Consider the following 12,355-nt stretch of genomic DNA (forward strand, 5'->3'; position numbering starts at 1 on the left):
CTGTTTCTATAGTTTCCCCATTTATTTGTCATGAAGTGATAGGACCAAATGCCATGATCTTACTTTTCTGAATGTGGAGTTTTAAGCCAACTTTTTCACTCTGCTCTTCCACTTTCATCAAGAGGTTCTTTAGTTCTTCTTTGCTTTCTGCCATAAGGGTGGTGTCATCTGCATACCTGAGGTTATTGATATTTCTCCCTGGAATCTTGATTTCAGCTTGTGCTTCATCCAGCCTGGCTGGATGTACATATGATGTACTCTGCATATAAGTTAAATAAGCAGGGTGACAATATACAGCCTTGATATACTCCTTTCCCAATTTGGAACCAATCTTTGTTCCACGTCCATTTCTAACTGCTATATATTAACCAACCATAAGATTGCATATGACTCCATATCAGGAAGATTAAATATTCTGGAAGTTCAGAAGAAGGAAGGGCTAGAAGAAATAAGATCATTATAGGTATCTAGGAGAGAAGTAATAATTACTCCTACAAGGCAAGGAAAATGTTACAAATAAAGCAGATGTTGAATCTCAGAAAATTTTCAAAATTTATTCTGGCTACTAAGAAAAATAAATAATGAAAATTCCTGAAAATATTTTCCAAAATACATTTCTATTTTAGACAAAGATAATGCCTCAATTTTCCTATTGTATAATTTTTTTTTAGCATACTCCATGCCTCTTATTTTTTAACCTATTTGCCTCATTGAGTTCCCTATTCTCCTTGAGGATCAAGACTCAGGCCCTGGTATATTCTTTCATGCTCTATTCCTTGAGAACACACTCAACAGTCTCACTTCTGAATTTGAACAGAAAGCTACTATGGATATAAAGGAAGATTATATTAAAAAAGAATCAAATACTATTTATTGGCTATCTATAATACAAATGACCATGCCTTACAGATTACTCAGCTCATTTATGAGAATGTAATGTCAGTTTTCAAAACAATCCCAGGACTTTACAAAATTATGCATAATAGCTCTGTTTTGCTATCAGATACACAGTACTTAAAGTAACATCAGCTCTGTTAAATGCTATAACTATATAAAATTCCAAAGTTCTGTATTTATTACTGAGAATTAGCTTATTATTATTGGTACCATTTTCAATACTATAAATAAATCCAACCTGACATATATCCACTGGAACATGGAAGTCAGAATATTTTCCACTTAAGATAACTTTTTAAACTATTGATACTGTTATTGACATTAAAATATATATTTAAATAATCATCTCTTTATAATTTTAAATTACAAAAACAGTGAGTATTCTAAAAAACCTACATGTCAGCATCTCTAAGTTTTTTTCTTCTCTCCTAGGTTCTCCTTTTGTCTTTTTTTTTTTTTTTTTACTGCATTGTTGGGTCAAATGCACCAGTTTCTCTCTTTTGATTTAAGGTAGCTGCCTCAGTGTTTTATGGTTTATCTGATAGCTTCCATCAACATATTAATTAATTAATAAGCTTTTGTAATGTTAGATTCTTAAAAGGGTTAATGCAACTTCCAAAATTCCTGATTTATATGCAGTGAGAAACCTACATTCTGGCATGCAGTAGTTAGTAAAAGCTGTTTGGTTTACAAGGACAAATTTAAATTTCTAGCAACTTAAATAATACTGTGAATTTCAGACCCAAAACTATTCAAATATACTGCTATGGAAGAGACATTTTCCTTCTGTTTTATCACTTGTGTAACTAACCGTATCTCTGATAATGACACCATTATTGATGACATGGATAAATACATCTAAAATTCAAGTCATTCTCCTAGCAAAGTGGTAACTCTGCAAAGAAGGTCAATGAAAACACACCTGTTAAGCCAAATTCTTTGTAAGAAGCAAGCAAGATCGTCTTTTTAGTGTTTTTCTCTCCTGTCTGTTATCTGATTTCTGCCCAGATGAGTATCTATTTACAGTGTAAGTCTCACTGTTCATTTTGCTTCTATCATTTGTTTGTTTTCCATTGCTAGAGACAAATAAACAGAATTGGTATCATTTTTAGCATTCTCAGAAAACAGTTAACTCAGATGCAACTAATCCCATCCTACTTATTATTTAGTAATCACTGCCTGACAGTAGGATTTGGGAACCCTAGAAGGTGGATTTTTTTATAAAAGATTTTAATACTGCTATATTTTAATGACATTCTGATCTCCAAAAGCTCCATTAAATTCATAGAATTCTACTCTAGAGACAGAACTAAAGTTTCAATTTGGTTACCTTCAATTAGGTGGACATAGTTCCAAAAGAACAGATGAGTGTCTTGTTCAGGTCAGTATTTTTTAAAATGTAACTTTTAAAAATAAATAAGTAATACAAAAGACGTTTTCTTTTAAGATTTAAAATGGGAAAATAGATGAAACTATGATTATCAACATATATAATTCCTATAAAATTACTTACTATAATCATTTAAAATAAACTGAATCTAAGTATCCTCAATATGAATGTATACACATGCACAAATGACAATAAATATGTATCTTCAACAAAAATGCATCCTGTTAGAGAAATCTTTCTGAGAAAACTATTAAACTTGACAATAAGTCAAGGTAGATTCAGAAAAATAAATAGGTCTTTTGAACCAAAACAATTTGGCCCTCATCATACTAAAACAACTCCTACCACAAAGTTGCTAATACTACCACTAGCATTGCTACTATTATTATAGTTCAAAATATATGAACCGTAGGAAAAGAGAGAGTGACATTTTAATTGACATTTTAAATAAAGCCTGTTCTCGGAATTACATCTCTAAAATCATTAAGTTAGTTCTTAGTACCTTTACTATAACTGCAAGTTTACAAAGCTGGTGTTGTTTACCCTGAAAGAGTGGGGTCACCCCAAGAATGAATATTTAAGCAAAGTCAATATACTCAATATCCATGTTCTAGAGTAAATATACATACATGCATGTTATCATGGGTTTTACTGACAATAACAGGCCATTTTTCTAATAATAGTTTTAATATTTCATAATCATTAAAACAGACTGAAGCAAAAATATTGGGGAAAAAAGTATGAAACTCACATACAGAAAGAGAGGATACAGGGCCTTCTGAGTCACCCTGATATGTAATCAAACCAAGCATCAAAACACTATTGGAAAAAGCTATTCTTGAATCAGAGCAAAGATTAAAATGTGTTTTAAAGGATATGAAACATGTGCGCACATAATGCAGTATAAACATCAAAAGGTGCCTACAGTGGTGTTTTAAGTACTTCCTTATCTTGGAGAGCATTTTCTGATGTTTAATTAATAATCAACTAAACCCAAAACATAGAACAGATGATAAACAAAAGGGCCTGAGTAATAATAACAGGGAAATAACTGTAAGTATATGAGAATTTTATTTTAAGACTCATAATCTAAACTAATCTAAAAGGAAATCCATATTGAAATCATAGTGGAAATTCATAGACAGTCTTTTTTAGATTGAGCATACTGTTTTTGAGCTTTTCCCTTTAAAAATATGTATGCTCAGTCTCAGAAAGAAGTGATCCTTTGTGCTGTCAAAGTCATTTTTGAGTAGCTGCTTAACAATTCCAGTCATAATGAAAACAGTCATAATCTGAACTACTCAGTTTGTTGTTCAAAGCCCTCCTTAATCTGGCCCAAAGACACTTGCTAGACAATTCTATCATAAAACAACAACAACAACAACAAGCAACAACACCACCAACAACAAATTCTAACAACTCTAATCTGTACACATTCTTCCTCAGCAAATCTCTGTAATCTTTAGGAAATGGCAGCGATTTTGTAACTGAATTCTAACATTCCTTTAGAGCCTTATAGGATTTAAATCAGTTGGAGAATGTATTAATACAATCTGTCACTGACACATAGTCAGGATTATAAACTGTCTGCTCAAAGGAGAGGAAACTTGAATTGAGAAAGTAGGACTCTAATCTTAAATTTTTCAGTTCAATTCAGTCACTCAGTAGATTTCGACTCTTTGCGACCCCACGGACTGCAGCACGCCAGGCCTCCCTGTCCATCACCATCTCCCGGAGTTTATTCACACTCATGTCCTTTGAGTCGGTGATGTCATCCAAACATCTCATCCTCTGTCATCCCCTTCTCCTCCTGCCTTCAATCTTTCCCAGCATCAGAGTCTTTTCCACTGAGTCAACTCTTTACATCAGGTGGCCAAAGTATTGGAGCTTCAGCCTCAGCATCAGTCCTTCCAATGTATATTCAGGACTGATCTCCTTTAGGATGGACTGGTTGGATCTCCTTGCAGTCCAATCGACTCTCAAGAGTCTTCTCCAACACCACAGTTCAAAAGCATCAATTCTTCGGTGCTCAGCTTTCTTTATAGTCCACTCTCACATCCATACATGACTATTGGAAAAACCATAGCTTTGACTAGACAGACATTTGTTGGCAAAGTAATGTCTTTGCTTTTTAATAAGCTGTCTACGTTGGTCATAACTTTCCTTTCAAGGAGCAAGTGTCTTTTAATTTCATGGCTGCAGTCACCATCTGCAGTGATTTTGGAGTCCAGAAAAATAAAGTATGTCACTGTTTCCATTGTTTCCCTATCTATTTGCCATGAAGTGATGGGACCAGATGCCATGATCTTAGTTTTCTGAATGTGGAATTTTAAGCCAACTTTTTCACTCTCCTCTTTTACTTTCATCAAGAGGCTCTCTAGTTCTTCTTCACTTTCTGCTATAAGGTGACTTAAATTTTTAGGTGACTTATTTTCATTTTTGAGGTTCAGATGAGTGTTCTTCAACCTAATATTACCTAGTATTAAAATACAAGGTCCAGGCTAAATTAAAATTAAATTTTACTATTTAACTTGGCAAATTTCTAATAAAATGTTTTAGTGTTTATTAACTGAATTGACAAAAATATACATGATCACAAAAGAAAATTATCTAGCTAATTATTATAAATATGATTATAGTGTTAAGTACTGTTACACACTGGGAAACTGCTAAATTAGGAGTATGCAGAAAAATAGAACTTTTGTATCTATTTGGCAGTCATTTTATTATTAAAAACATATACCTTGTAAATAATTTTGCATAAAATTTCAAACATAAATGATGTGTTGTGAGATTAAGCGTTTATTTTAAAAGTATGCAGTCTAACATTAGGTCACTGAGCTACTTATTTCCATAAACATAAGAGCTGTAGCTATAGAAACCACACATTTCTGGACTTCCCCAGTGGTTCAGTGGTTAAAAATCTGCCTTTCTATGCAAGGGATGCAGGTTTGATTCCTGATTGGGGAACTAGGATCCCATATGCCAGGGAGCAAATAAGCCCGTGAACCATAACCAGAGTCTGTGAGCCGCAACGAAAGGCCCCTCATGACACAACTGAGATCTGACACAGCCAAATAAATATATATTAAAAAAAAAAAAAACACATTTTGGAGGTAGTAACTTTAACAAAAAGATAGTTATTCTGATTACTAAATAACTTACATATATATGATGATTGTGTTATATATAATAATTGTAGTATAATAATAAAGGAAACATATATATTCTATATATAAGCAGAAAAGATTACCTTCAGTGAGCTCCAATAATTGAGTTCTAAATTGAAGAGTTTTACACTAACTTCACTATTTTGATACTTTAAAAGAACTATATAAGTTTGAAATAGTAAGATGACCCCAATATGTCTGATAATAATCAACAAATAAATACAATTGGAAAGCAACTGGGCATAGCATTATGCATGCACCCTTTGTACACACCATAAAGGAACACATTCCCACACCAGATGGAAATGAATGGAAGGAGCCTGGCTTAAGGGCACAAATCCTCAAGAACCATTTAGTGAGTATTAAACAAAAGAGGCCTCATCCACGTAACAACACCTACTGGTTTCCCTGGTGCTCAGTCACAGGCCCAGATGGCTCCATGTTTCAAGCTGGAAGCTGGCCATGGAAAGCACAGGTGTGTACGCACACACACAGTCACAGGCAGCACACCCACACACAGGGACAGACAGTGGGTCTCAGATTGAGAGAAAGAATCTTAAGAATACACAAAAGGACAAACAGAAATGTACATTTTACAAAGTGAAATGCTCTATGGGTATAAATATTATCTTTGATTCAATTTTTACAGAACTGGAAAATAAAACTTTTACCCAAGTGGACAGCAATTTAATGAACATGAAATCACAACTATCTAAGGATAATAAAAAAGAATTTATAGATGTGTGTGTGTGAGAGCGAGAGAGAGTATGTCTGTACATCCACATTGTCAAACTTTCCAGTTCACCCTCTAAAATCAGGAACAGATATAACTTTTTGACTCTAGTTCTGTGCCTCAGGTCTTTTCTTTATTTTCTCTCCAATCTCCATTCATTTCCATGCAAAAATGATGCAATCTTTTTCTGGCATCAGTAAAGCTACACAAATAAATACAACAGGGATAGTTAGACTGCTATCACATACATGTATATTTTTCAAGCACAGCAATATATCATATATGTATAAAAATCTGTATTAGTGTGATGTGTAAACATTTTACAAGGTAATATGTAAAGGAGCCTTTAAAGCATTTCTACAAAATAACACTTACCTAGTGCAAAATGAAATTATATTTCCAAAAGGAAACAAGAATCTGGGGATCCAGTTTCTTAGGTAAAACGTAATTCTTCAGTGCCAAACAGTGAAAGTTTGCTCTATACCTATATATAACATCCAAAGAAAACAACCAGTACTGTTTTCTTGTCCCAATTCACTTTTCATTCCATCAGTTTCTTACTTTGCTTTTCCTACCTACAGGCTTTCCTAAGTGAAATTAGTGCAAGTAGTAGATTTTTTTATATTAAATAATTAAGAATTAAGCCACTTAAACTCACATAAGAATAATAAATATTAATAACAATATAAACAAATATTTATATTTTCTTTTTAATCCTTAATATTAGATAGATTTTCCTGGTCTACTAATAGTACCAATGCAGATATCACTGAATAAATTACTTATTTACCATGCTATTTTTCTTTAAAAAATATTCTACAAGTTCTGCCTGGATATATATATATATATATATATGTATGCATATACATATATATATATATATATATATATATATAATGTATGTGTGTCTAGTCCTCTGACTGCCATCATTTAACAAGTAAAATTCGGATTACAGAAAGCAAGCTAGCAGATGAAGAAATTGCTCACCTGGAGGAGGCAGATCAACAGACTGAAGTCTACTTGTGATGGTGTGTAGGGTGAGGATAGCAAAGGAAAGCAAAGTCGGGAATGCTTGAAAAATAAAATATTTTTAGTTAACAAATAGAAAAGCCAAGTTGGAAAATAGGGCCGATAGAATCATGAATCCTTCTCTACTGACTTCAAATTTTATATTACAGTTCTCTAGATGGATCAATCCTTATGGACATGGTTATTGGCATTTCCCCAAATACAAAAGACAGTCTTATTGGAAGGAAATTACTTGTTTGGAGTATTTCAGTTTAGATGAGATAGAAACATGCAAATTAACTATATGAATGCCTAGGACAATAGGGAAAATAATCTTGTGATGATGATAGAGTCATTTTTCCTAAATAAAAACTTTTCTTCAGTAAAGAAGATGTAAACAAGCAGGATCAAAATTAAACATGCGAACCGTCCAATATCCCTAGAGAGTAAGGCTTTCATAGTTTTAACTGCATTTTTTTTTCTTAATGTTAGTTACACAATATAAGTTGTTTAGTACTTGAAACAACAGACTGTGTGCAATATATTTAACTCTTTACTCAGTTGCTTAGAAAGTTTTGATTTTTAGAATGTACTGATAGTACTAATGATGAACATATGCATTTCTGTAACATTTTCTACTCTTTTTCCATACAACATAAGTTATTAAATATAAAATTAAGGAAATGTGGCTTTTGGGTGTTTTGTTTGTTTTTTCTGAACTTCTGCCTAACTTAGGTACATACTAACCAAATTAGACTAAAAAAGGAACATTTCATTTGCATTAATGCTATTGAAATGTGCAGTTAATATATGAAACTGATTGCTGCCTAAACGTTCTGCCAAAAAAAAAAAATAAAAAAAGCCTGCTGGTGAGCAAAGTAGCTTTATTTCTAAATAGTCTCAATTTCTTATTTCAACCTTTATTCAGCATCAGTTGTTTGCCCCTTCCCTGCATTGTAATTACGCAGAATCCAATGTAAAACAGGTTGAGTAGTTAATAACAGGCTGCTCAAACACTTTTTTTTGCCCTGTTGTCCTACAGATATTTCCTTTTTTCCCCCTCTGTCTTCGTGTTTAATTTGTGTATGTTTCTCTCTTCTTCTTAAAGTATATTTCCACAACAGATGGAAATACCTGAAAATAAGTCTGCCTCATGCACAGGTTTAAATAATGCCTATTGTGATTTTTAGCACAGTAAAGAGAATACAGAACACATAGAATATTAGTTTAGGGGAAGAAGAAGAATTAATCTATAAGTCATCGTGTTATGTACTCAACTGAAAATTCTGAAAAGACAATTTAGATCTTGCTGAAGACAGATGAGAAAAAGTTACAGTCTACAACCTTCATTTATTCTTACTTTGTTACCAGATTCATTTGTCTTTTATAAATTTGACATGATTCTCTTAAATTTTCAGTCCTACCACAAACAATTTTTTTCTATTCACTGACCATTTTACTGTGTAAAAGGCACTTCACATTCATTTGATACTAATCCAAAAAAGAAAAAAATCAATATGTAACATTTTTCAGATATATTCAAAATATATCTTATATTTTTAAAATAGCATAACCAAAGTCCCATAAAGTGTAGACTTTTTATTCAGAAAAATGCACCACATTCAAATTAGGGATAAAGAAGCTAAACGTTATGCACTGGGTTGGATATTGTATCCCAAATATTCATGAACACCCAGAATCTATGACCTTTGGAAACAGGGTACTTGAAGATATAATTAAAGATGAAGTCATACTGGATGATAGTTGGCCCTACTCCAAATTCTGGTGTCTTTTGGGGGAAAAAAAAAATACACAGAGACAATCACATGGGGGGACAGTCACACAGGGACACACCCTGTGAAAATGGAAGTTTGCAGTACTGTGTATAAGATTGCTGGCGATCACCAGAAGCAAGCTAGAGATAAAGAGTCCTCCTCCAGAGCATCAGGGAGCAGGGGCCTGATGATACCGTGATGGGTTGGTTGGTTTAGTTGGTTTCGTCGCTCAGTCATGTCTGACTCTTTGTGACCCCACAGGCTGTAGACAGCCAGGCTCCACTGTCCATGGGACTTTCCAGGCAAGAATACTGGAGTGGGTTGCCATTTCCTTCTTCAGACACCTTGATTTGGGACCACTAATCTCCAGAAATGGAAGAGAATAAATTTATATTATTTTAAGCCACATAGTTTATGGTATTTTATGGCAGCTTTAGGTAACTAATAATGATTTTGGTACCAGAAGTGAGGTGTTACTTTTAATACATAACCTAAAAATGTAAACGTGACTTCGGAATTGGGTGACAGATAGAAGATGCAAGGTTTTGAAATTTATGATTTTTAAAACCTTAAATTGCCTTAAGCAAGCTGCTGGAAGAAATATGGATATTAAAGGTGATTTTGCCGTGAGCTCAAGAAGAAGCCGAGGAGAGCTGTACAGAAAGCATCTGTCATCTTAGAGGAAACCTATGTGGTTATCACGAACAGAATGTAGATAGAAGTACAAAGAGTACAGTTGCTTCTTGTGAGAGCTCATAGGGGAATGTTACTGGATTCTGGAAGGCAATTGTTGTTATAAGTGGCAGAAAACCTGGCCAAATTATTCTGCACAAAGTAGACTGTATAATCAATGAACTTGGATATTTAGCTGAGGAGATTTCCAAGCAAAGTGCATTAGGTGTGGTCTGGTTTCTCCTTGCTGGTTATAGCGCAGTGTGAAAGAGATTAAATGAAGAATGGACTTTCAAGCAGAAAGAAACCACCACTTGATTTGGAAAAGTCTCTGTTTATCCAGATAGCATGCTCTGGAAATAAGGACAACGGTGGACAGTCCTTTGCTACAGGGATTTGGCATATAAATGATGGATCCACTCAATCATCTCAAGAGAAGTCAGAATTAGGAATGGGATGATCAAGGAATAATCTATGGATGTGTATCTAACGGCATGGATCCCCTCAACATCCACAGAAGACAAACATCTTTGACAATTACATTCCACTAGACACACTGCAATTCAAACTGAAGGGGACAGATATGGGATAAAATGCAGGGACAGTGTGTCTGAGAATACAGATGCGGGGGCCGGGAAGGGTGGGCTAAGTGCAGAGGGTCAGGACAAAGCATTAAGACACAGTAAAAATACAGACAATTACTTTCAGGCCTTGAAAACTAATGGAAATTTCCCTGCTGTGTTGTCAGCATCCTTTAGATTCAGTTCAGTCACTCACTCTGTCTGACTCTTTGTAACCCCATGGACTGCAGCATACCAGGCCTCCCTGTCCATCACCAATTCCCAGAACTTGCTCAAACTTGTGTCCATTGAGTCAGTGATACCATCCAAACATCTCATCCTCTGTCATCCCCTTCTCCTCCTGCCTTCAATCTTGCCCATCATCAGGGTCTTTTCCAACGACTCAGTTCTTCACATCAAGTGGCCAAAGTATTGGAGCTTCAACTTCAGCATCAGTGCTTCCAATGAATATTCAGAACTGATTTCCTTTAGGATTGACTGGTTGGATCTCCTTGCAGTCCAATCGACTCTCAAGAGTCTTCTCCAACACCACAGTTCAAAAGCATCAATTCTTTAGTGCTCAGCTTTCTTTATCATCCACCTCTCACATCCATACATGACTCCTGGAAAAACCATAGCTTTGACTAGATGGATATTTGTTGGCAAAGTAATGCCTCTGCTTTTTTTTTTTTTTCATTTGTTTTTATTTGTTGGAGGCTAATTACTTTACAATATTGTAGTGGTTTTTGCCATACATTGACATGAATCAGCCATGGATCTACATGTGTTCCCCATCCCTACCCCCCCTCCTGCCTCCCTCCCCATCTCATCCCTCTGGATCTTCCCAGTGCCCCAGCCCTGAGCACTTGTCTCATGCATCCATTCTGGGCTGGTGCCACACAGTCTCTGCTTTTTAATATGCTGTCTAGGTTGGTCATAGCTTTTCTTCCAAGAAGCAAATGTCTTTTAATTTCATGGCTACAGTCAAAATCTGCAGTGATTTTTGGGGCCCAGGAAAATGAAGTTGGTCACTGCTTCCATTTTTTCCCCATCTATTTGCCATGAAGTGATGGGACCAGATTCCATGATCTTAGTTTTCTGAATGTTGAGTTTTAAGCCAACTTTTTCACTCTTCTCTTTCACTTTCATCAAGAGGCTCTTCAGTTCCCCTTTACTTTCTGTGATAAAGGGTGGTGTCATCTGCATATCTGAGGTTATTGATATTTCTCCTGGCAATCTTGATTCCAGCTTGTGCTTCATCCAGCCTGGCATTTTGCATGATATACACTGCATAAGAGTTAAATAAGCAGGATGACAATATACAGCCTTGATGTATTCCTTTCCCAATTTGGAACTGGTCTGCTGTTCCATGTCCAGTTCTGTTGCTTCTTGACCTGTATACAGATTTCTCAGGATGCAGGTAAGGTGTTATGGGATCTCCATCTCTTGAAGAATTTTCCACAATTTGTTGTGATCCACACAGATCCTTTAGATTAGTAACACCTCATTCTTTCCAATTTCTCTTTCAGAATGAGAATGTCTAGCCTATGCTTCTTCTACCACTATTTTAGAAGCAGACAACTTGTTTTCTAGTTTGATAGGTCTGTGGCAAGAAGTAAATATTGCCCCAGGATGGACCATTCCACACCTGATTTAGATGCTGATATTTGGACTTCTCAAGTTGATATCTAGAAAAGATTCAGGACTTAAGAGTTCATGCTGGAAAGGGTTATGACAGTGGGGTGAAGTTGAAAGGGGGTAATGGATTTGCAAACTGGATAGACATGAATTGGGGTCCAGAGGCTCAGTCTACCCTCTGGTTAAATTAGCATCCTCCCAAATTCATGTCCACCTAAAAACTCAGGATGTGACCTAATTTAGAAACAGAATCTTTGCAGACATTATTACTTAAGATGATGTCTGTTAATAGTAGGAATGGCCCTAATCAAATGACTGATGTCCTTATAAGAGAAAAAAAAAAAAGAGAGAGAGAGAGATTCAGAGACAGTCACACAAGGGGAACACGATATGGTCACAGAGGCAGACACAGGACTGATGCGTCTGGGTTTGCTACCAGGCACCAGAAGCCAGGAAGAGGCAAGGTGTGGTCCTGCCCTAGGGCTCTGAGAGCATGGCCCTGCTTGCCTTGA

The 12,355-nt window shown here is 35.3% G+C and overlaps 1 protein-coding gene across 4 annotated transcripts in view; it reads right to left on the bottom strand.

The window, feature by feature from the left end:
- Positions 1-12,355, bottom strand: part of PCDH17 (protocadherin 17) — a 113,202-nt gene that overhangs the window by 14,616 nt on the left and 86,231 nt on the right. For 3 of the 4 annotated variants that reach the window (XM_070471164.1, XM_070471163.1, XM_070471162.1), the window contains one exon: positions 7,178-7,261. The exons of the other annotated variant lie outside the window; for it this stretch is intronic. In XM_070471164.1, the coding sequence (XP_070327265.1) occupies positions 7,178-7,261 (84 nt within the window). The remainder of the gene's footprint in view (positions 1-7,177; positions 7,262-12,355) is intronic. 4 annotated transcript variants of the gene reach the window in all.

The sequence above is a fragment of the Odocoileus virginianus genome, chromosome 8, assembly GCF_023699985.2.
Source record: "Odocoileus virginianus isolate 20LAN1187 ecotype Illinois chromosome 8, Ovbor_1.2, whole genome shotgun sequence".
NCBI classification, from domain to species: domain Eukaryota; kingdom Metazoa; phylum Chordata; class Mammalia; order Artiodactyla; family Cervidae; genus Odocoileus; species Odocoileus virginianus.